Source organism: Mustela nigripes, chromosome 13, assembly GCF_022355385.1.
Source record: "Mustela nigripes isolate SB6536 chromosome 13, MUSNIG.SB6536, whole genome shotgun sequence".
In the NCBI taxonomy this organism is placed as follows: Eukaryota; Metazoa; Chordata; class Mammalia; order Carnivora; family Mustelidae; genus Mustela; species Mustela nigripes.
This window is the reverse complement of record NC_081569.1, coordinates 78630761-78658633: the sequence shown is the minus strand read 5'-3', so window position 1 is coordinate 78658633 and position 27873 is coordinate 78630761. Positions and strand designations below refer to the sequence as shown.

At 39.1% G+C, this 27873-nt stretch overlaps 1 protein-coding gene across 2 annotated transcripts in view; it reads left to right on the top strand.

The window, feature by feature from the left end:
• Window positions 1-27432, top strand: part of PRKD1 (protein kinase D1) — a 332420-nt gene extending 304988 nt beyond the window's left edge. For both annotated transcript variants that reach the window (XM_059373029.1, XM_059373028.1), the window contains 5 exons: window positions 3665-3826; window positions 4383-4481; window positions 5402-5669; window positions 25510-25595; window positions 26440-27432. In XM_059373029.1, coding sequence (XP_059229012.1) covers window positions 3665-3826; window positions 4383-4481; window positions 5402-5669; window positions 25510-25595; window positions 26440-26658 — 834 coding nt within the window. In that variant the 3' untranslated portion in view covers window positions 26659-27432. The remainder of the gene's footprint in view (window positions 1-3664; window positions 3827-4382; window positions 4482-5401; window positions 5670-25509; window positions 25596-26439) is intronic.
• Window positions 27433-27873: the final 441 nt, after the last annotated feature.

The window sequence follows — 27873 nt, the reverse complement described above, 5'->3', positions numbered from 1 at the left end:
CCTTGTCTCAGCTACACATGATAATCTTTAAAAATGTCAACTTGTTATATATCAGCTCTGCAGGGGGAAAAAAATCTTTCCTCTTGGAAAGATTTTTCAACTCCCACTCAATCTTCTCTTTAGCCAACCCATAAAGCATAAAGGTTTTTATAAAAGAGCAAGGGCCAAGTGCAGCAAACGTATTAGTCTAAACTTTTCTGAAACATCTCTACCAGTTGTGTATACATGACTTTTAGTTCAGTGTTAAAGAATTTTTTTTTAATTTTTTTTTTTTTGACAGAGATCACAAGTAGGCAGAGAGAGAGGAAGGAAAGCAGGCTTCCTGCCGAGCAGAGAGCCCGATGCGGGGCTCGATCCCAGGACGCTGGGATCATGACCTGAGTCGAAAGCAGAGGCTTTAACCCACTGAGCCACCTAGGCACCCATGTTACTGAATTTTTTATCAATCTATATACCTAACTATAAAGTCCTTTATTAAAAATAACAAAATTTTCCCTTATCCCTTTCATAAAGATGTTAGTAGGGGACATTTCAGAGTCCTTCAGAGTTTATAGATAAGTAAAGTTAACAAGATAGTTGACAGTGAACAATCTCCTTAGTCTGTTCCATACTTTTGGCCTAAAACGTTCTGGGAATACATCAAAGAGATAAGCCCATTTAAGTCCTCACCTCTATATAGGGGCTCCTTAAATCATGTTGTAGAATAGGGAAAAGGAAAAAAGAAATACTGACATAGAACGTTAGTATTTTTAAGACCTCACTTACTTAGAGGAATGCAAGTAGAAGAAGCACATGAGAAACCACCTTGCGTTTATATTTGGATAATTTAGGTAGGAGAGCTTCCTGGCCATTTCCTGACTCCCCTTCTCCCCTGTCCTTCCTGAGCCCCTTTACATTGATCTTCTTCACACTCCAGTTTTCCTGGGTCTACACGGGAGACCCCTTGCCTTGCTATCTTCTATCGGTCTCTTGCTTTCCTAATCATTTTTCCTGCTCCTCACTCAGTCAACAAGGCCTTGGTCATTTAAGAAAGCAAAACTCAGAGATGCATGGGTGGCTCAGTGGGTTAATGCCTCTGCCTTCAGCCCAGGTCATGATCTCAGGGTCCTGAGATCGAGCCCCACATCGGGCTCTCTGCTCAGCAGGGAGCCTGCTTCCCCATCTCTCTCTCTGCCTGCCTCTCTGCTTCCTTGTGATTTGTCTGTCAAATAAATAAATAAAATCTTAAATTTAAAAAAAAAAAAGCAAAATTCAGAGATGCATGGGTGGCTCAGTGGGTTAAGCAAAGCCTTCGGCTCAGGTCATGATCTTCAGGTCCTGGGACTGGGCCTTGATAAGGCTCCCTGCTCAGTGGGAAGTCTGCTTCTCCCTCTCCCTCTGCCTGCCACTCCCCTTGCTTGTGCTCTCTCTGTCTCTCTCTCTCAAATGAATAAATACAATCTTTTTTAAAAAAGAACGAAAGAAAGAAAGAAAGCCAAACTCTTCAGAATACTGCTTAAATGCTTAAAGTTAGAATAAATTTTAAAAAGAAGCAGTTCAGAAGATATTCACAGAGGAAGGTACACTTAGCACATTTCATAGTGGACTTGCCCCAGGAGAAAAATAACCCAGGCAGGACTCTCATGTCACTCTTTTTTTTTTTTTTTTATAGATTCTATTTATTTATTTGAGAGAGAAACACAGCAAGAGAGGGAACACAAGCAAGGGGAGTGGGAGAGGGAGAAGCGCTGAGCAGGGAACCTGATGCGGGGCTCGTTCCTAGGACCCTGGGATCATGACCTGAGCAAAAGGCAGATGCTTAACAACTGAGCCACCTAGGCACCCCTCTCATGTCATTCTTAGACCCTTTACTGACATCATTGATTTAAAAGAGGATAGCTAAAATGCCCAGATACCCCAGAGGCTGATGATCTTTCTACCTGGTGTGGCTTCTTTGGATCCAGGAAGTGGATTCAAGACCATGTGACAGCCTGGGCATGGGTTCAGGTACGAGCAGTGCTATCGTTGGTCTTCCATAATGCATATCAAATGCATCCATGGAGTCATTTGTTAGCATCTCCCACTTAACGATCTGGCACCCCCATGTTGGCCAAAGCCCCAGCAGCTGTCCAGTCTTATTTGTAATCAGTCAGGACAAATAAAGTAGCAGTTTTGGTCATCTCATCCTCCCCCTCCCACCCATGTGCTTCAGCTCTGACTCTGGAGGGCTAGTCTATCCCGAAGTAGCCAGTTTTGACCAGTTAACAGTGTGACAGTTTCAAGGACAGTGACTCCAGCCCTCTGGAGGTGAAAGGCTTTGGGGTTGAGGGGTAGACATCAGCTCAGACCACATTCAGAAATTTGTTATTCCCTGACCACATTAATGGTGACAGAATTGGGCACCAAGGCACCAAAATCCAAAAGACCCATCAGATGTATGAGGTAGAGATCAACACGGCCCAAGTAGGGGCAGGGCATCCTGACAAACGGGTCGTCATCATGGGAGCTTCTGCCAGCCTCCGTATCCAGTTCACGCCAGGCTCTCCTTGCCCATGGGCAGAAGGAGGACAGCAATGGTACAGACTCACCTGTGGTCCCTTCTGCTGCTCACCAGCCAGTATCCATCTGTGAGGTCTAAATAGCAGGCTGTCTGCGGTTTCGAGAAGTTTGTGAGAATTTCATTTTACATGCACTTTTATCCCTGATGGAGAATTTTTTTTTTTCTAAAATCATTTATTTATTTTTTTCTCTGTTCAGCTGTTCGTGCATTTCAGTGAGTCCCTGATTTTTTTCTTCAGGTAGTTTATGTTCATGATGATTTTTTTTTTTTTTGTTTCTCATTGAAATGTAAGTGGAATGTATAAGAGTTCTTTTAATGTTAGGATTTTGTTGTTGTTGTTGTACCCAGAAGAAAAATAAGATAAAGGTCAGATGATTGAAGGCTTTGTTGATGACCCCACAGCCACATTCAGACTGAAGCATCCTCCTAAGGGTCCATCTAATGTTAAGAGTAATTTTACTTGATATATGTGACAATTAACATGTCAAGCCAAATGCAACCTCTCATGAGCCATTGCTTTATTGTGGAAATATTTATTGAGTGCTTGAGAACCACACAGGACGACCACGTAGCCCGGGGTACCAAACAGAATGTGAACTAAATAATTTTTTTTTTCACGGTTTTCCTGGCAGTCTTCACTCTGTGTTAGAGCACTGATAGAGCGGTTCCGAAAGGTTTATGACTAATGTGCTTCTTCAGTGCCGTCAGATGTGCTGCAAGTACAGATTTCATCTTGTCGACGTTAACTTTCTATCAAGGGTGTAGAGATGGCCTGGTATGCTTATTTAGGGTGGTGTGCTTAATATTGGAGATGATCCTGCGAAATTTGGATTTCTCAATATGGCATTCTAATTAAAACCTAATTAGCAATTCACTGTGCTGGAACTTAGGTTTTTCAGCGTAGAAAAAAATAATTTCACTCTGCATAGAAAGTAAAGATATATTTTTTGGAGACATTAGAATTTCAAAAATATAAGGCAGCACATGTGGAATTCAGAAATGTTAAGAATCCAAAGTGTGGGTTTCTCCATAGCTTTAAGCTTGAACAGTTTTATATAATCAGTGAGCTTGCCAAACAGTATCAAAAAACTCATTTTCTTCAAGTGCTTTATTTATCTTTAATAGAACCTTCATCACCCTGGTGTTGTAAATTTGGAGTGTATGTTTGAGACGCCTGAAAGAGTGTTTGTTGTTATGGAAAAACTCCATGGAGACATGTTGGAGATGATCTTGTCAAGTGAAAAGGGCAGGTTGCCAGAGCACATAACGAAGTTTTTAATTACTCAGGTAAGAAATCAATTAGAGGCAGGAAAATAAAAAGATAATATTCAATATCAAATGTTACCACTGTTTTACTGCAGCTTCCTAGCCTTGTTTAGTCCCGAGTCCCAAGTCTGACTTACACTCAGAAAGGTGGCGGGGGCTTTATTGTGTTATTTTATTTTTATCTGTGGTCTCCAGAATCCAGCGTACCAAGGGAGTCACGCGTGTGCAGGCCCTTGTATTAAAACTACTCATGAAACTTTCAGTTGCACAGTGGCTGAGTCCTGGTTCTTTGAAATGATTCAAGAATGGATGCCCCTGGAAGCTAGTCCTGCCATCTGTTATCTACACCTGTCTTGGTTGCTGTATCAATACCATAATAGGCCACTCTTTCCACTGACGTTTCCTTAGAAACCTGCCATGTGAATTTAGCTCATTTCCGTGTCTTGCATATACAGAGGCTTAACTGTTCACTGTGGGTTTTCTCGTGGCCCCTCCAATTTATGTCCTAGTAAAAAAACATTTTGAAATAAACTCATAGACCAAAATAAGATTATCTTGATGATTTTCTTCTCTCTAGATACTTGTGGCTCTGCGGCATCTTCACTTTAAAAATATCGTTCACTGTGACCTCAAACCAGAAAACGTGTTGCTGGCATCGGCAGATCCTTTCCCCCAGGCAAGTCTGAAAGCCTCTCTCAGCAAAGCCAGCTGACGGCAGCACCAGTACTGGCTCCCCTGCGATATTTTTTTCTCAAAAGCTTTATTTGTTTCACGTTTTACCTGTTCGTTTTCATTCCCTTGCTTCCTTCTTAGATCTTGGGGACTACGGCTTTGTTACTCTGGCTTCTCGGTTCAGCCTCCCCGAGTGCAACAATGAGCCTTCTCCTTGTGCTCATTCAGCGGCCATTGTAGGCACAGCCTGCAGCAGGGGCAACCCCAGGCCAGTGCTGAAAGCTGGGGCCAGAGAGGGTGGAGAACACTTCCCAGGGACTTATTTAAGTTCAGCGTTGTTCTGAGGGACAAGGGCAAACATTTCTGGTTTTCCTCATCTCAGAGGATAGAAAACTACTGCACATCTCCCCAGGGAATCTTCTATCTGACATGACCTAAGGCGACTGTCCATCTTGCTTCCCTGACATCTTCAGGTCCTGTCTAGGTTCCCATGCAGACCTGAGTTTGAGGATTATTGTAGGTAACATGACGGGTCCCTGTGCTGATCCCTTAACCTTTATTTATAATAAGACCTTGTGTTCAATCTGTCACTTCCAGATTTGTGTGATGTTTTTCTGCCTGGTAAAAGAATATTACCCACTTCTGAGTATACATATTTTCACATTTATCTCTTGGTTTTGGGGGGGAAGGAAGGGTGAATGTTTAGGTGATTTTTTTTTATGAATGAAAATATACTTTTGTAGCAGTACTTCAGCCACTGTCTTCAAGTATATAAAATGGAAAGTAGCTATTATTTCTGTCATGCATGAGAAGTCTATAAGGATATGCAAAGTATTCTAATTGTCTTTGGTAGACCTGGGCTAAGACACACATAGACACACAATCTCTGACTTTACCATTTCTGTAAACCATTATTACCAACAGGTGAAACTTTGTGACTTCGGTTTTGCCCGGATCATTGGAGAAAAGTCTTTCCGGAGGTCAGTGGTGGGGACCCCAGCTTACCTGGCTCCTGAGGTTCTGAGGAACAAAGGCTATAACCGCTCTCTAGACATGTGGTCTGTTGGAGTCATCATCTATGTAAGCCTAAGTGGCACGTTCCCTTTTAATGAAGATGAAGACATACACGACCAAATCCAGAATGCAGCTTTCATGTATCCACCAAATCCCTGGAAGGAAATCTCTCACGAAGGTAATCTGCCATTCATAAATGATAGTGGTTTAATGCTTCAGTGTTACACTATTAATTCAGTTGTGAATTACTAAATTGTTAAATGTTCATTGTAAATTGTCCAGTGGAGCAGAGGCATAAATTAAGGTGGATTGGGAAGGAGTAAAGCAAATGGAGACCAATATCATCTTCGGATGAAGTGTACATATTTTATAGACAAATTGAGTGATACATATTAAGAGGTAAATGAAACAAAAAAACAAAATATTTTGGCATATTGCCTTAGAACTTATAAACATTGGTGTAATGGAAATGGCTAATCTCTAATAGGAGTAATCTTTACTAACCATATACTTGTTTCTGTATTCAGCACTTAAATCTCTTATGGACACAAGAACTTTGATAGTGATATTTTAATTATCATGTTATATATTAGCATGCCAGTTCTTTGTGTGCTGATTTCCTTCATGTGACATTCTTTAGCCATTTCCCTGGTATTCTATTTTTAGGTTGTTCCTTTTTGATCCTTACATATATAATTACTATGTGTATCTCTGATTGATTTATTTAGGTTAGATTGCCTTGGCAATGTTGCATTATTTTAAGTTAAATTCTTAAAAAATCTTTCCTTCTTAAAGAGAGAGAGTTTGTTTGTTTGTTTTTATTTTTTTGTCAGAGAGAGAGAGCACACATAAGCAGGCAGAGTGGTAGGCAGAGGCAGAGAGAGAAGCAGGCTCCTTTCAGGACAAGGAGCCTGATGTGGGACTCGATCCCAGGACCCTGAGATCATGGCCTGAGCTGAAGGCAGCGGCTTAACCAACTGAGCCACCCAGGTGTCCCGAGAGAGAGTTTTAAAAGTGGCAGGGGCAATCAAGGCAGAGAAAATGTCATATTCAGCACTTTGGAATAGAATTCCCGATGAACATACTTTATTTAAGTATTTATTTAATTCTCACAACAACCCCATAAGATAAGTTTTACTATTATACCTGTAATTCAGGTAAGAGCACTGAGGCAAGAGAAGGGACACCACAGGCCAAAATGACAAAGCTAATAAGTGGCAGATCCAGAATTCATACCCAGACAATCTGTGCGTACATCCTTTAACCATGGTTTAATGACTGGTCCTTCTTTAGTTTTCAGGCCACATCTAGTTCTAAGTTCATTCAGATTTTTCATCACTTAAAAAGGCAAATACAGTCATAGATAAACATCTGTCTGACACCTGTTACTGAGTGTAGTGATGTAGGAATCGGAAAAGAGTGTATGTAAACTGCCTGAGATAATTACGTTCTGAGGCTATGGTTGGTATTAAAAGGCAAGAGCTATACATTATCAGGACTTTGAGTTACTATTAGCAACAACCCTTTGACATCTCTAATTAGTTGCAAATTATAGCTGGATGAATATATCTTAAAGGAATCTGTGACCTACAAAAGAACTATCATGTAGCCAAAGCACTAATGAAATATTTAGGATAATTTAACAGAGGCAAAAAGCAAAGTATCATTATGTTTCCTTTCTAGAAGGCAGAAAGGTGGGATTATCACATAAATCTTGTGACAAGTATCCTTGTTAGGAAACACTACCTTTAAATATGGTTGACCATTATGCTTGATACCTGCAATCCAGAAATCCAGTCAAATGACTTGACATTGTTACCACAGTACAAAGCTGGAATACCTCTGAAACCAGTCAACATTTTCCTGTTATGCAGGAATCGGAGGACATTAGGAAAAGAGCCTCCACATTTTAAAATCTTTTTCTTGGAGTAGTGGAGTAAATGACGTTCCCTCTCTGGTACCATGGAAATGCGCTGGCCTAGCTGTGTCGATACAACCGATTGAGGCCAGAAACATACAGCTACAGATTGTGAATGTTTAATTATCACTGATAGTAGATACCAGAGACCTAAATATTAATGCCTCAATGAACTGCTGTTGGGAAACCACATATATATCTATAGATATAGATATATCTATATATCTCCAAAGGACAAAACATAAAATATTTTTCAAGGAACTTAAAGTTGAATGGAAAGATGTCAAGTCAAAGGAGGAAGAATCACTGTGGCTTTGACTAGTCACACTAGTATTTTCAGAGGAGATGGAATTTAGGCAAGTCACGAAAATTTGCAAAGAAAGAGATGTAGCATTTCAGAAAGACAATTACATGGGCAATTTAAAAGACATTTATATTTGACCAGGAAGTGCATATTTTACTTGCTGTACATATTTCTATATGCCGAAAATTTCCTACCACTGAGACAAAGTGATGTGGATTCCAGCTCAGGTAGAACCTCACTTTTCTAAACCACTCAAGTCAGTTTGGGAATTAACTGGCATTTCTCCTCAGTATCTTCTTCTGACTCATCCTTGCCTTTGAGGCACAAGAGTTGTACTACTTGCTAATTGAGGCTCTAGATGGCAAATGAGTTACCTAGCTGCTGGTGTATGAACAGAACTAATAGTTGAATATAAAAAAGTCAGTTAAAGATGCCTTAATACAGCTGAGATGTTATAGAAGTAGTTACAGGCCTGGAGTCTGTCCCACTGTCTGGTGGAGAACAAACCATTCTCTCATGAAAAGTAATAATGGGCTGGTACAACATAATTTCAAGCACATGGGATCTGAGAAATACACAAACAAACTAGTATTGGCAAAGGATGGTCACAACTGATCTTAGTGAATTTTTAGTCTCAGTATACTTTAAAACCACACCAAGAACCCTTAACAATCCGTATACAAGGAAATAAAATAAAGCACTTCAAGGGCTCTAAAATCAAAGGTAAGGAGCAACAGTCCAACAGTTCAAGATATCATGCTGCCTGCCGTTCTAATTAGCCGTCAGTTAACCTTCTTCGAGCTTCGATTCCTTAACTGTACCACAGAATAATGATTTCTGCCTATAGAATGAGGTTGTAACAGAGACTGAATGAGATAAAAGGATGGGAAAAGCATCTACAAAGGCAGGTGAGGGGTGAACCAAGGACTTCGAGTTAGGAGGAGGCTAGAACACTAAGCTAAGCAGTTGCTCTGGCGGGTAACCAAGAATTGATTGTATAATTTTAAGAAATTATATGCAAACTGATGTGCATGTTTCCCAAGTATTCTTCAGACATATTGGTAGTTGTATTTTTTTTTCTTGGCGTGAAAATGCAAAAGAAAAAAGAAAGTTGTAAGGTCTTTTAGCATACATAGATGTGTCAGATGAAAAAATTCCTGGATCCTGCATTTTTTTTTCTATTGGTGTAGAATTGTACCTGATATAATATAATATATATATTGGAGTGCTAGACTTACCATTGTGCCATTTGAACCTCACAACAGTCCTCCAATATGAAACTTGTTTTCGTTTCTGTAATAGGCAGAAACCAGAAAGGTTAAGTGCCTTGCCTAAAGTCAAACAGTGGTAGGAATTGGACTTGAAGTTACTGCCTTCATTCTTTATATCATACATTGTTGTACATGAAAGGGTGCTTATTTCTCATGGCTTGATGTTTAGGACACTATAGAGAATATTTTAAACTCATTCATTATTTTTGCTATGATAATATAATAAGCCAAGTACTAGCATTCTAGAGATGTGCTCACTAATAATTTAGCAGTGAATTAATTAATCAGGACTCTTGTGTGCAAATAATAGAAACCTATAACTAACTTAAGCAGAAGATAATTTATTGACTCACACAACTGGGAAGTCCAAAAGGTGAATCTCATCTCTTTGGAGCCAGCAGTTCAAGTGTCCTATTCCTCCATCTCTCATCATCTCTGCTTTACTTTATGATGGCTTCCTTCTCAGGTGGACTCTTCATGTGGTGCCAAGTGATCCCCAGCAGCCCTAGGTTTTACATGCTACTCATTGTACATGATCTCAGAATGGAAGAGTAATTATCTCTCAGTAGCCATAGAGTCTCTGAAAGGGGCACTGATTGGCTCTGCTTAAATCCCGTAATACCCTGGGAACAATCCCATTGTCACCGCAGGAACCTGGCTTTGATTGGCCATATAGATGATGGAGAGCCTCTCCAGTTTGGAGAGAGTAAGTTCCTGCAGGGAAAGGATAGTAGGCTAAAAACAAACACAAAAGCATTAACAGATGTCCATTATAAAAATAGATTTTTTTGTGTGAATCAAGGTATGATTTGAAAAATGAGAAAATTGAGGAAAACTTCACTGACCAAATGTTACAGGTAAAGGGGAGATAATAAAATTAAACTTTCAAAGAAAAAAATAACAATAGCTAGCCCTTCTATAACATTTGCATTATAGCCAAGCACTCTATATATATGAACTCATTTACTCATCCCCAACCTTTGAATAGATACGATAATTGTTTCTGTTTGGAAGATGAAGTGCTGTAGACACAGAGGGTTAAGTGACTTGCCTAAGTGGGGCCAGGGTGCAAATCCTGTCAGCTAGCTCCAAGGTAGAGGCTCTTATCTACTACATTTACAGCCTCTTGATTATCCTAATGGATTTTGCCATGCTGTCCCATTAAATTTTTAATATGCTTTCAGTAGCTTAGAGCTACAGTAGAAACACAATTTTCAATAATGTCTTAAAATACAGGGAAACAAGATCATGTTGTGATAATGACCTGAGTTGAGAGCTCTTCCACTTAGAGTAATGGTGACCCCATCCAAGTTACTTACTCTCTTAGGTCTCAGTTTTCTTGTCTGAAATATGGTGACAGTAATTCCTAATTCACTGGGTTTTATTAAGTACTAAATGAAATCATACTGGAAAGTGCTTAGCCCAGTGATTGACATAGCTAGAGTACCTTAAATATATGAACACTTTCTGTTTTCCAGCCACTTTACATGATAGGTGTATTTGTCTATATATATGTATTTAGCTATACACACACACTTGTATGTAATTACATAAAGTTATATGTGTAACTAAACACATATTTAATTACAGTTATATATAGGTATTTATATATATTTAACCAAATAACACATTATAAATACAGCTAAATAAGAATGCATGTATACATAAAACACTCCAGAATGAATCACATGATTACAACTAATTACATAAGAGAAGACTTTTGGTAATCATGAGATGGGAGTTTGAGAATGTTACAGTTCATTCGAAGCCAGTGTTGTGTGTTTCATCTTGTTTCATGTCGTCATTGTGACTACTAGATGGGTGTTTGACACCATCCAGTTTCCCCATCCAGTTACCCATCAGTGATCAGCTTTATCATATACTAAGTTCAGTTTGGCCCTCAACACATTCATCCTATGACCTTTCTCAGTTCCTTGAAAGGACTTATATACCTATTTTAAAATATTTACTTGATTAGGCAAATTTATCTTATGGAAAGAGCAGCCCATTTTCCCTTAAACATTTTTTAGATAATTGGGTGAAACTAAGGAAAATGATGACTTACCTGATCATGCGTCAATATGCCCTTCCTTTCATTGCATTTTTAGCAATTCCAAAAGAACAAGAGATAGATCAGGCTATTCTCCATGTTTACCACATTTGGTACGAAAATAAGGGTAAATCTTGGATGGACATCGCCAAAACATCAGAAAATTACAAACAAGACTCTGTCTATGATTTAAGAAGTAGATAACAGGAGTGTAGAGCTTAGAAATAGGAACTGGAAAAACTAGCTAATAGAACACAGGAATATTGGCAAGGCAAGGGATTTCTAATAATTTTGCCAAAGAACCTTCTTGATTATGGCTCATTTTAAATAACCCGTCGCAGTCTAGCTCTAGGACTATAGCAGGCATTTTTTAACTTTGGCATGCCAACAATTTCTAGTTAAAAATGGAGATTCCCAGTCTCCATCCCCATAAATAGCAATCCCGCCCTGAGAATGTAAAAAGTCCATGGATCACACTTTCAAAAACGCGCTCCAGAGCCTTGATCCTCTGAAAGATCTGACAGCTGAAAAGTGTTCTAAATTTTTTTTTCTAAAACATTTTTTAAATAAATTCCCAGGATTTAAATATAAGTAAACTATAAAATTCCTAATTCCCAACCTCTTTCTGCACTCACATTTTCTTCATCAGATATTTAATATCAGGACATGTAATTTCTTCCAAATATTAAATGTAGTACAATATACATTGTCATGAGATTGGTAAGAATAGAAAAAGCTTCTTGACCAGTTTCTTCTGTGAAGAATAAAAAAAAAAAAAACATATAAACTCCAGGAAATACAAAAAGTTGTGTAATAAAGTTATATACAATACAGAAGAAACTAACATAGGTGCCATGATTTTGAGCAATTAAAAGAATATGGGAAAAGAGAATCCTTTTTACACATGAAAATTCTCCTTTGAATGGACAGAGTTTTGCAAATTTGATATTATGGGGTATGGGGGGAGGCATTATAATTTTATAGTTCATCATAGTTACATGTAAATTATTCCACATATTATTTGTTTAAAATTTTAGATCACCTTTAGACCAAGCATGTCAGATGTTATTATACTTATGCAAAAGAATGTAGATAATGAAACATCTACAATGCTGAGAAGGAGAACAGAGAAGAGGTGAAGAGAGCTCTAAGAGCCATAGCTTTCACAGAGTTCATGTAAGAGTCTGCCTGGGTGAATGGACTGAGTTATACAAATTTACCTGTATATGATTTAATGTATAATTTAATCTTAAGAGTTAATACTTGTGAATAAATATTCTCTCTATATATTATATACATATTCATAGTATGTGCCAGCCACTGTTCTAAATTACAAACGTGGCCAATACATTAATTTTAGGATAATCTCATTACTTGGGGGAAAGAGAACAATAAGGTCTAGGAAAAAATGAAATGATTCATTGTCCTTAAAGGAAGGGAATCTGTTTTGTTTTGTTTTGTTTCGTTTTTAAGGTGGTTCTCTCTTTTTTTTTAAGATCTTTTAAAATTTATTTGACACAGAGAGACAAAGCGAGAGAGGGAACACAAGCAGGGCGAGTGGGAGAGAGAAGCAAGCTCCCCACTGAGCAGGGAGCCTAATGCGGGGGCTGGATCCCAGGACCCTGGGATCATGACTTGAAGGCAGACGCTTAACGACTGAGCCACCAGGTGACCACAAGGTGGTTTTTCTCAAACTCTGTGATAAAGGACCAGTTTTATTTTATCTTGATTTCCAAACATATGGACCAGTACTTTGTAAAATAAAATAAATGTGACAGCAGTATCAGATTGCTATAAAAGTTTCCAAAGACTTGGTCTTACTTTCTATACTTATCTCGCCATAGACCAATGAACAGATTGGCAGTGGTTTATGGACCTCCTCTGAGTAGCACTGGTTTAAATCAGAAGAAATTTTTTAAGTAGTTGAAAGAGGTAATCTCTGGAAAATGGGTCTCATAACGTGATGTGAGGTTTTTATTTTTCATTTTGAACTTCTTTTGCTGATTAATTTAGATCTTTTACCAAGTGCTTGTAATACTTTCATTACAAAATAATCAAAGTGGGGTGCCTGGATGCCTCAGTCAGTTCAGCTTCTGCCTCTTAATCTCAGCTCAGGCCTTTCTCTCAGGGTTGTGGGTTCATGTGCTATGTTGGGCTCCATGCCCAGCATGGAGCGTACTTTAAAAATATATAAAAAATTGGGGCGCCTGGGTGGCTCAGTGGTTAAATCCTCTGCCTTCGGCTCAGGTCATGATCTCAGGGTCCTGGGATCGAGCCCCACATTGGGCTCTCTGCTCAGCGGGGAGCCTGCTTCATCCTCTCTCACTCTCTGCCTGCCTCTCTGCCTACTTGTGATCTCTGCCTGTCAAATAAATAAATAAAATCTTAAAAAGAAAAAAAATATATATATATATAAAATAAAATGAACAAAAGTGTGTGGGGGGAAAGAAGGCTCCAGAAATAAATGGGGTACAACCTTTTATGTAACTATCATTCTTCCATGCCTGGTCTGAAAATGTCTAAAATTTTAAATATACAAACAATATATGTAATATTTTATATATAAGTCTTATTCACCAAAGAGCCAGGATTATGTTTCCTTTCCCTTAACACCAGCTCTTGCGTTGTGACTGGGCAGATGAAGATGTAACCTTCACTCTAAACCTGTGCCCACACGAAGGAGAATTTTCAACTGTGAAAGTCGTACAAATTCTCTTTTCCTGTATTCTTTCAATTGCTGATAATCGTAACATACATCTTAACATATTCTTTCTTATGTATGACTTTAGCAGGCAGCTTTTGTTTTTCCAAGAGTTTTAGAGGAAGAAGGGAAGTGACATAGATAACTGAGTGATATGGGTTGCATAGCTGGTAAAGTGAGATATCATAGTTCTCCAGGGCAAGTCATCATACCAGAATGAGGACAAACCCACAGCAATGGGAAAGCATTTATTAAAGTCAAAAGTACATTTCCATCATTTAATTGAATCGATGTGCTCCATTAGAGACACATGCTGAATCTGGGGAAGGTTAGCAATAGACAGTGAAGATCACCAGAGAAATTACTATTTTTTTTTCTTCTGAGTTTTGATATTCCTTTATGTGCCATCAGGGAGGCATGCAGGCAGTAATCAACACAGAGGCAACCTTGGCAATTGTCTCACGATGAGCCCCCAACCCCCGCAGACAGAGATCATATTCTGTATTCACAGGTGAAGTCTGAAGGAGCACCTACTCTCAAATCACCTGCTGTGTTGTTACTGCTCAGCGTCAGAGTCACATGGTTAGATGGTATTATCAAGAATTAAGAGCTGACAGGAAGCTTTGACATTCCACATATTAAAAGGGGTGGGGGAGGAAAACTCCTTGCATGAATCCTGTAGCTTGTCTTCAGTTCAAAATGATCAAATAATGACAATGCCCCAGTGACATAGGTTTTTTCCGCCTGTATACTCAAATAGCCTCAGTGTTAGTATTTCTGCCTCCTCCTTGCCCTGATAAACATAGCTGTAATTTATTCTTCCAGCAGGTCTCAATCCTAGGGTGACATTTATACATAAAGTAGAATACATGGCATCTCGAATCATGGAATGGCTATCATAATATACCACTACATTTATCAAAGCATCTCAATTTTACTTTAAAAGCAATTTTTAACCATTCAGTGTGGTTAATTCAAATAAAATTGGTCACAAGTGTGTTTTTCCCTCAGAAATTGAAGATGAAAAATACAGCCAGTACAAACACAAAGCAAAGCTAAATAAAAGCCTAGCACCAAGAATACCACATGGTATGTTTTCAAAATCCAACAGTGTTCCAGAACGCTAAACACTTAAGTTGGAAGTAGCACTTTGCCATGAAAAGGAACCAGCTGTAGGTCCCTCTTGCACTACATATTGTTCAAAACAAAAAATAACCCCATTGAAAATAAGCCTTGGGTAGATGAGACCCAGAAATCCAAATGTATAAGAAACAAAAGAAAGACAATTGTCATTTTAATAATTAAACTCTGTTTGTAACAGTTTATGAGGCTTGCAGATCCGGCAAGCCTGCTGAATATTAATGAATAGATTGATTTGTCAACATATTAGCACCACTGTCAGACATAACAGCATGGAGGAGATGTGAGGGGACTAGCCAGTGAACTGCTTTAAAATGCTTGACTGAGTGCCAGGAAATTCTATCACGATTGGTAAACTAAAGTGAATAATGTGGGTTTGAACTTCCACTGGAGTTTAATAATCCCCGCTTGAAATTCTGGAGTTACTTATATTTCCTTTTTTTTTAAGTCATGCAATTCATTCAATAATAAGGAACTTTAAGATTATGAACCAAAGGCATAGAGTAATTTTTTAAAAATCTGATAGAGTGAATTCTGTATTATGTATGTGTGTGTATGTATACATGCATTTCAAAATCTAAATGAGATAATATATGTAAAGATGTACCTCCAGGAAAGGAATCATTGATTTTGATAGTAAGTAAGATAAAACTAATAGAATTTTCTCTAAAATACGGTAATTTGTAGAGAGAAACTGCTGAGAGGTTTTAGCAAGAATATTGGCATTAAAAAAAAAAAAAAGAATATTGACATAGGTGCTCAAAAGTTGGTTGTTTATTTGTCCCCCAAATTAAAGTGTTTCCTGTATATCTCAATTATAAAATTAAAATTTCACTTATGAATGTATATCATAGTTGAGTTGAAATATGACATCTGAAATGTCAGGGCAGAGGAGCAGTGAAGTTTAAAGCACTCTGTGAGTTTGCTTTCTTCTATAATGAACACAGAATACTCCAAAGTACAGCATCTTAAAAATCTTACTTAACCCCTATACTGCTCTATAGTTCCAAAATATCCAGAACATTCTTAAATTGCTTCAGTGAGAGAAAATGCAAAGTTCCATGAGGAGCCCTGTTTCTTCTGAATTTGACCCTTGCACAATCAGCTAAAATATCTCAGTGTTTATATCCACTGTTAGAGTAAGCCGGCTTCTTTTTCCAAATAGAGGCTCGTATCAGAGGTTTGGAAGCAGCTGTCATGCAACCCCTGAGCTCCACTCCCCTCCTCTTTTCTCTTCTCTTGGGCAGTCAGCTTTTCCTTCAGTCTCTTGTTCACCCTGGTCCAAACACTCTCCTCTTTGTCTATGTTCTTTTGAAATCGCCCCAAAACTGTTCACAATCAAGGTTCCGTGAGTCTAGCTAAGTGTAAAGTGAAGCCGCCTCTTCCTCATGATGAAGAATGCATTTCTTTGAGTGTGGCATAAAATCACAGTTGAGCTGGGAACAAATGATGAGTTTACTGTGGATTTAGAATCCTGAATTCTTTCTCACGGATGTTGTTGATAAGCCAGGTTTCCCGAGTCTATGCTTCGACCTTTCCTTGGCGGGTAGGAAAGTGGGACCCAAAAGGAGGACTTCATCCTAAAAAGAGGACTTCCTTTCATTCGTCCCTGTTAAATGTCATCTTACTAAGAGGGCCCATAACTCCAGATACAGTTACTTTGGAACTTATTTGTGTAATCCAATTCATTTGCTCTTCTTGTTGGCATCCTCGGAATCCTAAAACCCTCTGTGTCTTCCCTGCAGAATACTGAACCAGATGGGGCTGAGGACAGATAGCTTTCTTTGTGTTTAAAGACCTCTCTCTATGTTTATGTCCATCCATTCAGGGGCCCTTCGGGCGATATGAAACCAACTATTAACTACTGTCAGTGTTCTCATACCTCTAGTTTTTTGCTACTCAAAATGTGGTCTAAGGCTCTTCCTGGGATCTACTAAAAGAGAGACTCTTGGGTCTTACCCCACATCTACCAAATCAGAATTCTCAGTGCAGGATCCCTGGATTATTCATAGGCAGGTTTGTAACACGCTTCTGAGAAGCACGGTTTGGCAGTCGTTCTCAATGCTAGCTGCACATACTAGCAAACACTTGAGGTGTTTCTAAAAATACTGATACCTGGAAGCCCCTCCCTAAAGATTTTCACTTGAACCTGCAGCTTGGGTATTAGCATTTTTTGAAAACCAGAAATGCAGAAACCTCTCCAAAGGATTTTAATGTACAAAAGGGAAAAAAAAAAAAAAAAAGAAAAAGTCCACCCGGACATCATTAGGATCATATACGTGTATTTCAATTTCTACCTTAAATTTTGAATCTGTTTGGCATCCATTTCGGGGCTGCTGTATGCTGTGTTTGAACAATTCATGATTTCCAAGATTGTGTTTCTAGTTTTCACAAGGAAATGAAATTGAACATAAAGCAAAGGCATAACCGTTGGTAGAGTAACCTTCTACAGAGGAAAGAACTGGAAAAGGAAAGATACCGACTTGAGTCGGGAAGGGTCCTGTGCTTCATTGGACTGTGGTCATTGACTTCAGACCGAGTCAGAGGAGGATTTCCAGTGGCCTTGTTTGCGGCCTGCAGCCTCTAGTTTCAGCCCAGGAGGAGCGGCCCAGTTAGTGTTGCCGGGCAACAGCTTGCTGGGTTGAGAGCTGGAATGTGAAGGGTTGCAAAACGATTTTTAAAATAAACACACAACTTACCATCAGCATGAAGCAAACCAAGAGAAGTACTGAGCACTATATTGTGACAGGCAGGGAGGCGGAATCGAAAGGGAAAAATGAAAAAAGAAGGCAAGGAGCTCGGTGGTCGATGGATGATGGCCCCATCACCAGAATAATAGTTCTGATCTGGTTTCCCATTTGAAAATTTGTACCTGACTAATTGTGGGTGGACAGAAGACAGTATGGGAAAAATGTTGAAAAGGTACTATTTCTGGAGAAAAGAGGTCAGCCCATGGGATTCACAGGTAATTTCACTTCTGTTAAATCAACATTGCAAAATAACATGATCTCTATTGCCGGTATTCTCAGCATTTTTCTGAATTTCTGCTAGGAGTCCCCAATACTGTGGTCGATTACATTTTATTGAGTTGTGAGTCTTTCCATCCAGGGCTATGTTTAGCCAAAATAATACGAACCATATGCACACAATGTGGATATTAAAACTTAGAGCTGAGAAAATGGCCATTTAAATTTCTAATTAATGTATTCAATCTACCAGATGCCGTTTAGTGAGCATTTTTCTAATGCACTGAATGATGCATTTTATTTTAAATATTTATGAAACTTATGTGCAAAAATCAGTACATAATCTGTGTGACCTTAAAGGAGTTAAAATCTAGTGGGAAAGATGGGGGGAGGACAGGCATATACTGAGATAATACAAGATGGGAAATGGGAAGTGACTGAGAGTTTTGATCCATGGGACCTAATATATATTCAAATATGGCCAGTTCTATTCATTTGGTAGGATTTTCTCCAGGTTTTGGACATCCTTCAATTTAGCCATCGTAACGGCATATGCAAATGTGCTAGCTATATAGAGAGAACCTATTTTTTTTTAAAGAGAGGAAGAAAGGTCAGGGGAGGGGTATGCAGAGGGAGAGGGAGAGAGAGAATCTTAAGCAGGTTCCACACACAGCACGGAGCCCAACCTGGGGCTCATCTCACAGCCCCGAGATGATGACCTGAGCTGAAATCCAGAGTCCTACCCTCCTACACTCAACCGACTGACCCAGCCAGGCCCCCACAGAGAATCTGTTCTGCCCATACACTTGGCACTTGCTTTGAAATAACAAAATGACTGCCATATAGTCTCTGCAGTTTCAGAGGTAATTCTGAATTTTGATGCCAGAAGAAAATGGAATCTATACAATTAACACTGCGATGGAACATTTCTTTCCATCTTAAAACACAAAGCCCTTCAGCACCTGCATATACCATTTAGTTTTGGTTCTGTTCCGATATACTTGTACACCTGGCACACAGGCTACCCAGAACTTTAGCTCTCCTAACATCTGCTGAAAGTTCCATTCCAGCAAAAGAGAACGTCTGATTAAATTTTCTCTGCACTTTCCTGACATTTTAGTCTTTCAGCTGATGGGGCAATGAGAGAAATTGCTGTACAGGAAGTTAGGGGGGGAAATAACCATGTTAGCCAAGAATTTATTGTAGCAAAAAAGAAACCCCAGGCTTCAAAAAACAGATTTTCTTTTCTCGTATTTTCTGACTTATAGGAAACACTAGTGTGAATCCATGGCTAGAGATGTTTTAGAAGGCACAAAGACCTTTTGCTCATGAAGGATAAAGTATTCTTTTAAAAATGAAACCTGAACCATACAATCGCCTAAAATTTTCCAGTAAACAAAGAAAAAGGAAAGACTTTTCCCACATGGCCTCTGTTGTGGGATCCCAGGCACGAAGGTTAAGAAAGAATTCTTGAATTTTTTTACAGTGCAACTTCATAAGGTTATTTGAGTAGCCCAGGACAGGACCCATGAGCAGACAGGAGCTGCACTTCTGCTGATTGAAGCTGATGGTTATATGCCTAGTGCTCAAGGGGGAAGGTGTGGGGAGTATTACATCATAAATGTCCTCTTCGAATTTCTACCCATAAAACTGTTTTCATAAGATTTCTTTGGTGCTTATCATTCAGTTCAGTATTAGCTATCGGTGAGATAGACAGGCAGTCATGAGACCCTTTAAGACTGGAGCAACCAGGGGCGCCTGGGTGGTCCCGTCGTTAAGTGTCTGCCTTCGGCTCAGGCTGGGATGGCACCCCTGCATCGGGCTCCCTGCTCGGTGGGAAGCTTGCTTCTCTCTCTCTCCCACTCCCCCGGCTTGTGTTCTCTCTCTCACTGTGTCTCTCTCTGTCGAATAAATAAATAATAATAATAAATAAATAATAGATTTAAAAAAAAAAAAAAAGAATGGTAGCACCCAGCATGTATTTGATCTTTACTGAAACTCTGCAGGCTATCGGCAGCCTTCTGGGCTAAAGGTGAATATTTTTCTGCTTCTCTTCCTCATAACCTTGATGGGGCTGTCCAAGGTGTTTAGAGAGCTTGGATTTAAGACAGTTAATTAATGACAAGGAAGGGATTGAGTTTAAGGAAGAGAAAGAGAAAGGCTAACTCCCAGAATAAATGGGCAGGAAAATCAGAAAAGCAATCCTACCAGTCTCTGAAAAAGTTACCATATTTACTGCAAAGAGAAGGAGAAATCAGCCAGTGCCCATTTTTCTCCTGTTTTCTTCAGGGAGGCCTGGGGAGTCTTCAAACTGAGAGAGTAAAGGGGGGAGAATGTGGAACAAAAAAAATATATATATAATGCCAGGGAATAGAGGAGTTCCTGCATAGCTTTGGCCCCAGCCAGTGTCAGCTGTTAAATGGCATCTGCTGATTGCCCAGAACTGTGGAGACCAGCACTGTGTTGCAATAAACGTCAACTCTTGAAAGGCAGGTACTTGGATATATCCTTTTTGCTCTATCTAGGGAAGGAAGTGTAAGATATCAAGATTTTCTGAGACATTGTCTCCTTCTCCAATATCCCTTTCCCATGGAACTACAGAGACCCCTAACCCAGCTGCATATCCTCATGGGTTCTGGGGAACCTGGAGTTTCTGCCTCTTCTCTTCCCCCTTGGGCACTGGCATCCTGCTCTGCTGCAGTGCCAGCATGTACCTCCCTTCTGACTTCCCATTCTACGTCAGTCCTCTTTACTCCTGTTTCCCACAGCTGGACCCAGTCTGTGCTTCTGGTCACCATTGCTTAGTTTTGAGAGTACTTCACAGAACGGCCCAGTTTTGCATCTATCTCTCCCATTTTCTCTCCCTCCCCCTCCTCCCCTGCATTCCCTCTAAATCAGATTGCTGCACCTAGATTTAAGTTTGGGAACTGGAGTTGAGACCCCCATCTGGACTTTTCTTCTGATTGCTGGCTCTCTTTTGGGACTGCTGGGACTATGCCCATTTTACTAGTCTTTTTGCTTGTTTGTTACTGGCTTCCTCTTCCCTTAGCTTGGATCCTCTGCACTCTTAAATTATACCTAGCAGCTTCTGCTGGGAGTTAGCACCTGGGGGTGTAGGGTTGGGGGTGGGGCACGGGGTGGTTGTATCACAAGAAGGAGGACACTCAGTGGCAGCTATAAATATGATAGATGTTAATGACTGCATGTTAAAGAAGCTCACAGTGATGCTCTTAGAACCATTGTGAGTGATTTTTAATAAATCATGGATAAAATGAGAGAGATGCTAGAATACTTCAGACAGGCCTGAGTTTTCTGAATTTCTGAAAGGGGGAAAGAATAAATTCTAAAGTCATTCAACAAGAAGCTTAACATTTATCCTTGACAAAATCCTAGACTGAATGATTGAGTAGATAGTGTGCAGACATTTAGAAAAGAAATCCTGGCCCTTAGAAGGAGATGACTAAAAGTCAGTATTAGTCAATATTAGTTTACTTAAAATTTTTTCTGGAGTAATTGAATTTTCCTTTAAAATAAGAATGGTAGAATGAGTACTACTAAGGACTAATGTGCCTTCAGTATAATAAAACGTTTGGAAAAAATCTCCCATCTATCTTCCATCTTTAGAAAAGATGATAAAGTAGGGACTGGATGGCAGTACTCCTGGGAGGCAGTTGTCTTTTTTCGTCAGCCTTGCTCAGAGAATAACCAGTAGGCATGGAGGTTGGGGTTGTGATCTAGGATAGAGTCATCCAGCCTCATATTAAAGCATTTTCCTTACCAAAAAAAAAAAAAGAAAAGTTTCTTAAAGTCTAATACATAGCAGATAGACTCATTCAGTTGGAAGTGGTAGGTAATTAGGATGTTTAGCCTTTATGGTAGGAGGGACTCATATCACATTCAGAATAGTCTTTGAACATCAAAATGTTGAGTTAAACTCACAGAAGAACATGAGAACATAAAAGTATAGTAGAAACATAATTAAGAAGAATTTAATGTTAATAATTAGAAAAAATGTTAAACTTAATTGTTTTTAAATTAATTATTTTATTAACATATAATGTATTATTTGCCCCAGGGGTCCAGGTCTGTTAATCACCAGTTTTACACACTTCACTCATCATAGCACACACCCTCCCAAAAGTCCATAACCCCACCACCCTCTCCCGACCCCCCTCCCCCGAGCAACCCTCAGTTTGTTTTGTGAGATTGAGTCTCCCTCCCAGTTCCCTCTTGTTTCATTTTTTTCCTTCCTTACCCCCCAAACCCCCTACCTTGCCTCTCAAATTCCTTATATCAAGGAGATCATATGATAATTGTCTTAATTAAGTTTTAACATTCAATCAGTTAATAATAATGAGTTACTAGTATGATCTAGTTACTATATGCCATAGTCTCTAAGAGCAAGGGCTTTGGAGCCAGACCCCTGGATTTCAGCCTCAGTCCAGGAGCTATCTGACTTAGGCCAAGTTACATGACCTTTTCCTTTTATATAAAGTGGCAGTGAAAATAATAAAAACTACTTTCATAGGATTGTTATCAGGACTATCTAAGAATATGAATGTGAACTTTAAAAACCCTCAATTCTATGCTACCTGAATAATATCTATGTGTACAAATAAGTCAGTTAATTATGAGGAAGCTTCTGTCAACAATGAATAGGAACACTAAGAAAAGCTAGTGAAAGTCAAAATAAGGGTGCCGGGGAAGACTGAGGAATGTGCAGGAGCAGCTGAAGGAACGCTCGGTGGAAGCTGAAGCAAAGGGGAATTGCTGGCCCTACAGCTTGAAGAACTGTCATATAGAATAGAGCCAAGTTCGTGTGGTTTAGTTATAAAAAGACAGTTTGTGGCACAGTATAGGAGAAACAAATTCTTGTCACTGGTATCATGTAACTCATTGACATAGGAAATAGTTTGGACCATGGGAGACAGTTTCATACCATCTCCGGTGTGTCTGCGCTCGCGCTCACATTTTGCCTTTGCAACTAGATTGGGAGCTTTTTAGGGTTAGAGCTTTATCATTAACGCTTTTGTCCCCTAAGTCGTTGCCAAGAGTCATTCCTTAGGGAAGATTTGGTGAATGAACAGATGAATGAATGGTTGACACCTGTGAGGAACATAGCCAATAAAGAGAACATTGTGAAAACAAAACAAAACTTTAGAATTTCTTTTAGGCACTTTGGATGGTACAGTTAATGGTGGATTGTATGACATGATGGATGTTTTAAGAGCTCCAGAAACAGGGACAAGTAGAATGGAGCTCTCAATCATGAACGATGGACCTATTTTCTGAATAATACCACATGCCCAAAGTTAATTATCCTGGTTTTTTTCCTACCAAAACCCACAAAATATGTTTATAAACATACAAACACACACACCTATTTTTATCCGCACATGTATCCCTTCTAATTCACTCCTTATATCCTCAACCATTTTCTCTTGGCGGTACTTGCCATTATTTTGCTGTGTTTATTCACATCGCCCGGGTACTGCGGCTGTAGTCAGACTTGTGATTGTGTGCTTCATTCAGCAGAAAAATTTTTCCATCTCCACATATTCCATTCCCTTCAGACGCTTACAGTTTCTCCTCTGGCAGTCCTTCCCTTCCCATTAGGCAGTGTGATTCACCGTTGGGGTGCATTTGGGCACAAACCAGACCTTTTGTTGAGTTACTGTACTCCTACCTTCCTAATTATAGAATTCAAAGCAGAATGAGTGAATTAATAACATGTATTTATTGCCTGCAGGGTCCGGGGAAGCGTAATGCCGTGGCACACTTACAGTAGCACATAAGCTCTCCCGTCTCCCCTCATCCTCCATTTTGCTCTGTGACTTCACAGCAGCAAGAATGGAAGGTGCACTTTACTCACCAGTGAGTAAATCATGTGAATGGCTGTTTTAAAGCACATGCCCAATTCACAGTTCACTGAGAGAACTGTACTTTCAAAAGCTCTCTGGGAACACATGCATGGAATTTGAAATTATACTAAGTACCGTGTTTCCTGAGGTACCCTAACTAGACGGCATTGAAATGTGTGCTGTTGCATTTACTTTCCCCAGTCAAAGAATTCTGAGGTGTTTGATTCTCTAGCCGTTCAAGCATGCAGACAAATATTTGGAGTATTAGTATCAGAGAGAAGAACTCTGGGTTGCCAAAAGACTCTAGAAATAATTTCTCTTTGCCTGATAATGAGAAGGATTCTGATTCATTCTGTCTGAAGCAGTCTGTACTAGTTGCCTCTGGACCCCTCTGATCACCTGTATTTCAGATCCATACAGGCTGACGTGGACCATACTATAGAGTCAAAGGCGCTTGGTTGTTGGAGAAGTTGGGAAATTGATTGACATTTTTTTAAATATCAGCTTGATTAAGATTTGGAGGGGAAAGATACATCTTTCAGGAAACTTAATGACCAGGGTAGGTTAGGGGTAGAAATTAACTCTGGTGAAATGTGAATGCTTCCATTGGTTTGGCAGATTTCACTAAGCTCTTTTTTGAGAAGATGCTAAGATGAAGGAAATACGGAAAGTTATTACAAGAATAAGTAAGTGTAATAGTGAATTTAATAAGTGAACTATTAATAATCTAGGCCAAAAATATAATTTTTACAAAGGTGTCATGTCACATGATGCTATGGGTATCTCAGGTGATCTGTAGACTAGATAACTAGTCTACACAATATATACAGATAGCACCCACTTTTTTGGGGTGCCTGGGTAGCTCAGTGGGTTAAACCTCTGCCTTCAGCTCAGGTCATGATCTCAGGGTCCTGGGATCGAGCCCCACATCGGGCTCTCTGCTCAACAGAGTGCCTACTTCCTCCTCTCTATCTCTCTCTCTGCCTGCCTCTCTGCCTACTTGTGATCTCTGTCAAATAAATAAATAAAATCTTTTAAAAAAAAAAAAAAGGAAGAATCACTTTTTCCCTCCTAAATTACACTCCGTAGGAGTCCCAATCAAAGTCAGAGCACTAAGCTGGGTAGACTGGTTCTAACCTCATTGAATAATTCCTATTAGAGAAGTTTCTTTCCTGTCTTCCTCTAGAAAACAGTGAAGTCTAATATAATTCCAATTCATTGGGTATTTTAAAAAGCAAAGTGAAAGAAACCAGAGGGTTTTCCTATTGGGCCATTGGTTTTTAAGCTCTGAGTTTATGCTGAATCTTGGCCACTGTTGTGTTTTATTTTATTCCTTTTAAATTTGATATCTAACTGTCTGTCATTTGATTCAAGACAATGAAGCCTACTATGTGTATTTAAACTTTAAGCACATTTTGTAACAAAATTAGTAAATGCTTTCTCTTGTTCTCTTTCTCAGTTGTATCCTACAGTTAGTATAAAAAATAGTTAAATGATGCACATTTAAACCAAACTCCTGCTTTAGAAAAATGTATTAAAGACCAGACCAAGAGAAATTCACATCATATTCACAAAAGATTCAGACTTCCTCCTCCGAAATTATTTTCATTTTCATTTTTTAACATCCGAAATAAAATGAAGGCCAAGGTTTTAGAATTCTCAAGAATTATTTTTTCGGGTTCTAGTGCCTGTTATCACTATACTGCATTTAACAGTGTGAAATAGCAGATGTGAAATAAACTGTAAATGAATTGTGCAAATGTTCCAGATTTGTCATGTTTTTATCAATAATTGAAATTTTTTTCAGCCATTGATCTTATCAATAACTTGCTGCAAGTAAAAATGAGAAAGCGCTATAGTGTGGATAAGACCTTGAGTCACCCTTGGCTACAGGTAAACATTAATCACTGGATATTTTCCCAATCAGATGGACTTATAAATATTTACGAGATCTTGGTATTATTTGTAAAAAATCTTTTGTTACATTCTTAAAAGTGTTAGTCTTATATCAATTTGTTTGCCAAAATGCATGCAACTTCTTAGGACTTAATAACAGTTTAGTGTTTCTAAATCTCTCTCTCTCTCTACCCATGACTATTTGACAGGGGAGAAATATACCACATTACACACTCACATATGTGCATTTATACATGCACCAAGAATAAAAACAGAAAAACAAAACAAAACAAAAAAAAATCTAAGGGTCATTATAAAACTCCAAGGACCAGATTTCAAGAGCATCTGTATGTGTAATCCTGATAAATGTCCAAGCAGATGCCCATCTGGTCAAGCACTGTGCTGATTTGGAGGCTATATTTTTAAGTCCTGGGCTAATATTTGTGGAACAAATGCGTGACAAATATCAAGTATATGCATGTGTTTGGCTCCTCTTATATATTTATTTTCACATTAAACATTAGAGAAATGATACTATGCAATACTGAAGGATTATTTGTAGCATTAAATTTCAAAGGAATGTCAGTATTCCTGATTGTTTGACTGCAAGCATTAATTGCCCACTCTTTTATGCATGATATTGTATATACAGTCTGCATTTGCAGAGTTTAGGTAAATAGGAAGGCTTTGGTGCTGATGTTGCCCCCTCAGGGTGCCTGAGGAAAGACACAGCATGGATAGAGTGGAAAGGAAAAGGTTGTAGGGAACTGACAAGACATGAAACCGTGTTTTAATGAGTTGTAATCATCTCTATGGTAATATTTTGGAATTTCCTCCTCAGGATTATCAGACCTGGTTAGATTTACGAGAGCTAGAGTGCAAAATCGGGGAACGCTACATCACCCACGAAAGCGACGACCTGCGGTGGGAGCAGTACGCAGGCGAGCAGGGGCTACAGTACCCTGCTCACCTGATCAATCCAAGTGCTAGCCACAGTGACAATCCCGAAAATGAAGAAACAGAGATGAAAGCCCTCAGTGAGCGTGTCAGCATCCTCTGAGTTCCATCCCCTATAATCTGTCAAAACACTGTGGAATTAATAAATACATACGGTCAGGTTTAACATTTGCCTTGCAGAACTGCCATTATTTTCTGTCAGATGAGAACAAAGCTGTTAAACTGTTAGCACTGTTGATGTATCTGAGTTGCCAAGACAAATCAACAGAAGCATTTGTATTTTGTGTGACCAACTGTGTTGTATTAACAAAAGTTCCCTGAAACACTAAACTTGTTATTGTGAATGATTCATGTTGTATTTAATACATTAAACCTGTCTCCACTGTGCCTTTGCAAATCGGTGTTTTTCTTCCTGGAGCCTCAAATTGGTAAGAGTCTATGGAACCTGTCCATGAACTAGTTCTGTTCTGTGTGTCCCGTTAGCATTGTCATTATAAGGAAACTCTTGAAGAGTAGATTATTACCAGTTCTATGAACAACTCCAAAACTCATGTGGGGGGGAAAAAAAAAGAAGAAGAAGAATGGGGAATGGGAGATGGATCTACAATGCTCGACAAAAGTGCACAGAAGAGTTTACTGTATAGTTTCCAATCCTTTGCCTGCCTGGTGTGCCTCAGTTTGTTTAAACTCAAATAAATGGGCCTAGGTGCACCTACTACTCATAAGCCTAAATGCCTTAGAAATGTAAACTGCCGTATGTTACATATACTTCCCCCTTTCTTACAATACCCTGTGTACTATGGAAAATCAGCAGCTAAGCAACCTTTTGCCTTTGTGTATTTTTCAATAATAACAAATAAATATTCTTGTCAAAGCATGTGTCCACCTGACTGGATCATTTTCATCTGCTTTCAGGCCGTCTGGGAGCCGAGGTATCTACTCAAAAAACAGAGAAACTCTCATGGTTTAGAATTTAGCTTTAACTACTCTGAAGCCTTAACGTATGTTTCAAAGCGTAATGAAGATTGCTGTCTTGCGTGTCATCTAGTTTCCAGTAGAAAAAAGAGCTCTCCAAGCGAAAAACAACCATAGCCAAACAGGAGACCTGGGGGCATCAATGAGAATATTACAAATGGCAATCTCAATGTACCTTTCTGGTTTAGGCAATATAAAACCATGTTTTATTAAAAACTCTAATTTCTTTCTGTAATTATCTAAACAAGAAGGTCCTAAAGTGAACTACAAAAATACACAAAGACTGGAGAATAATCCCTAAGGAGAAAGCCACCTGAGGTGAAGTTCTATAGCCTGAGAAAGA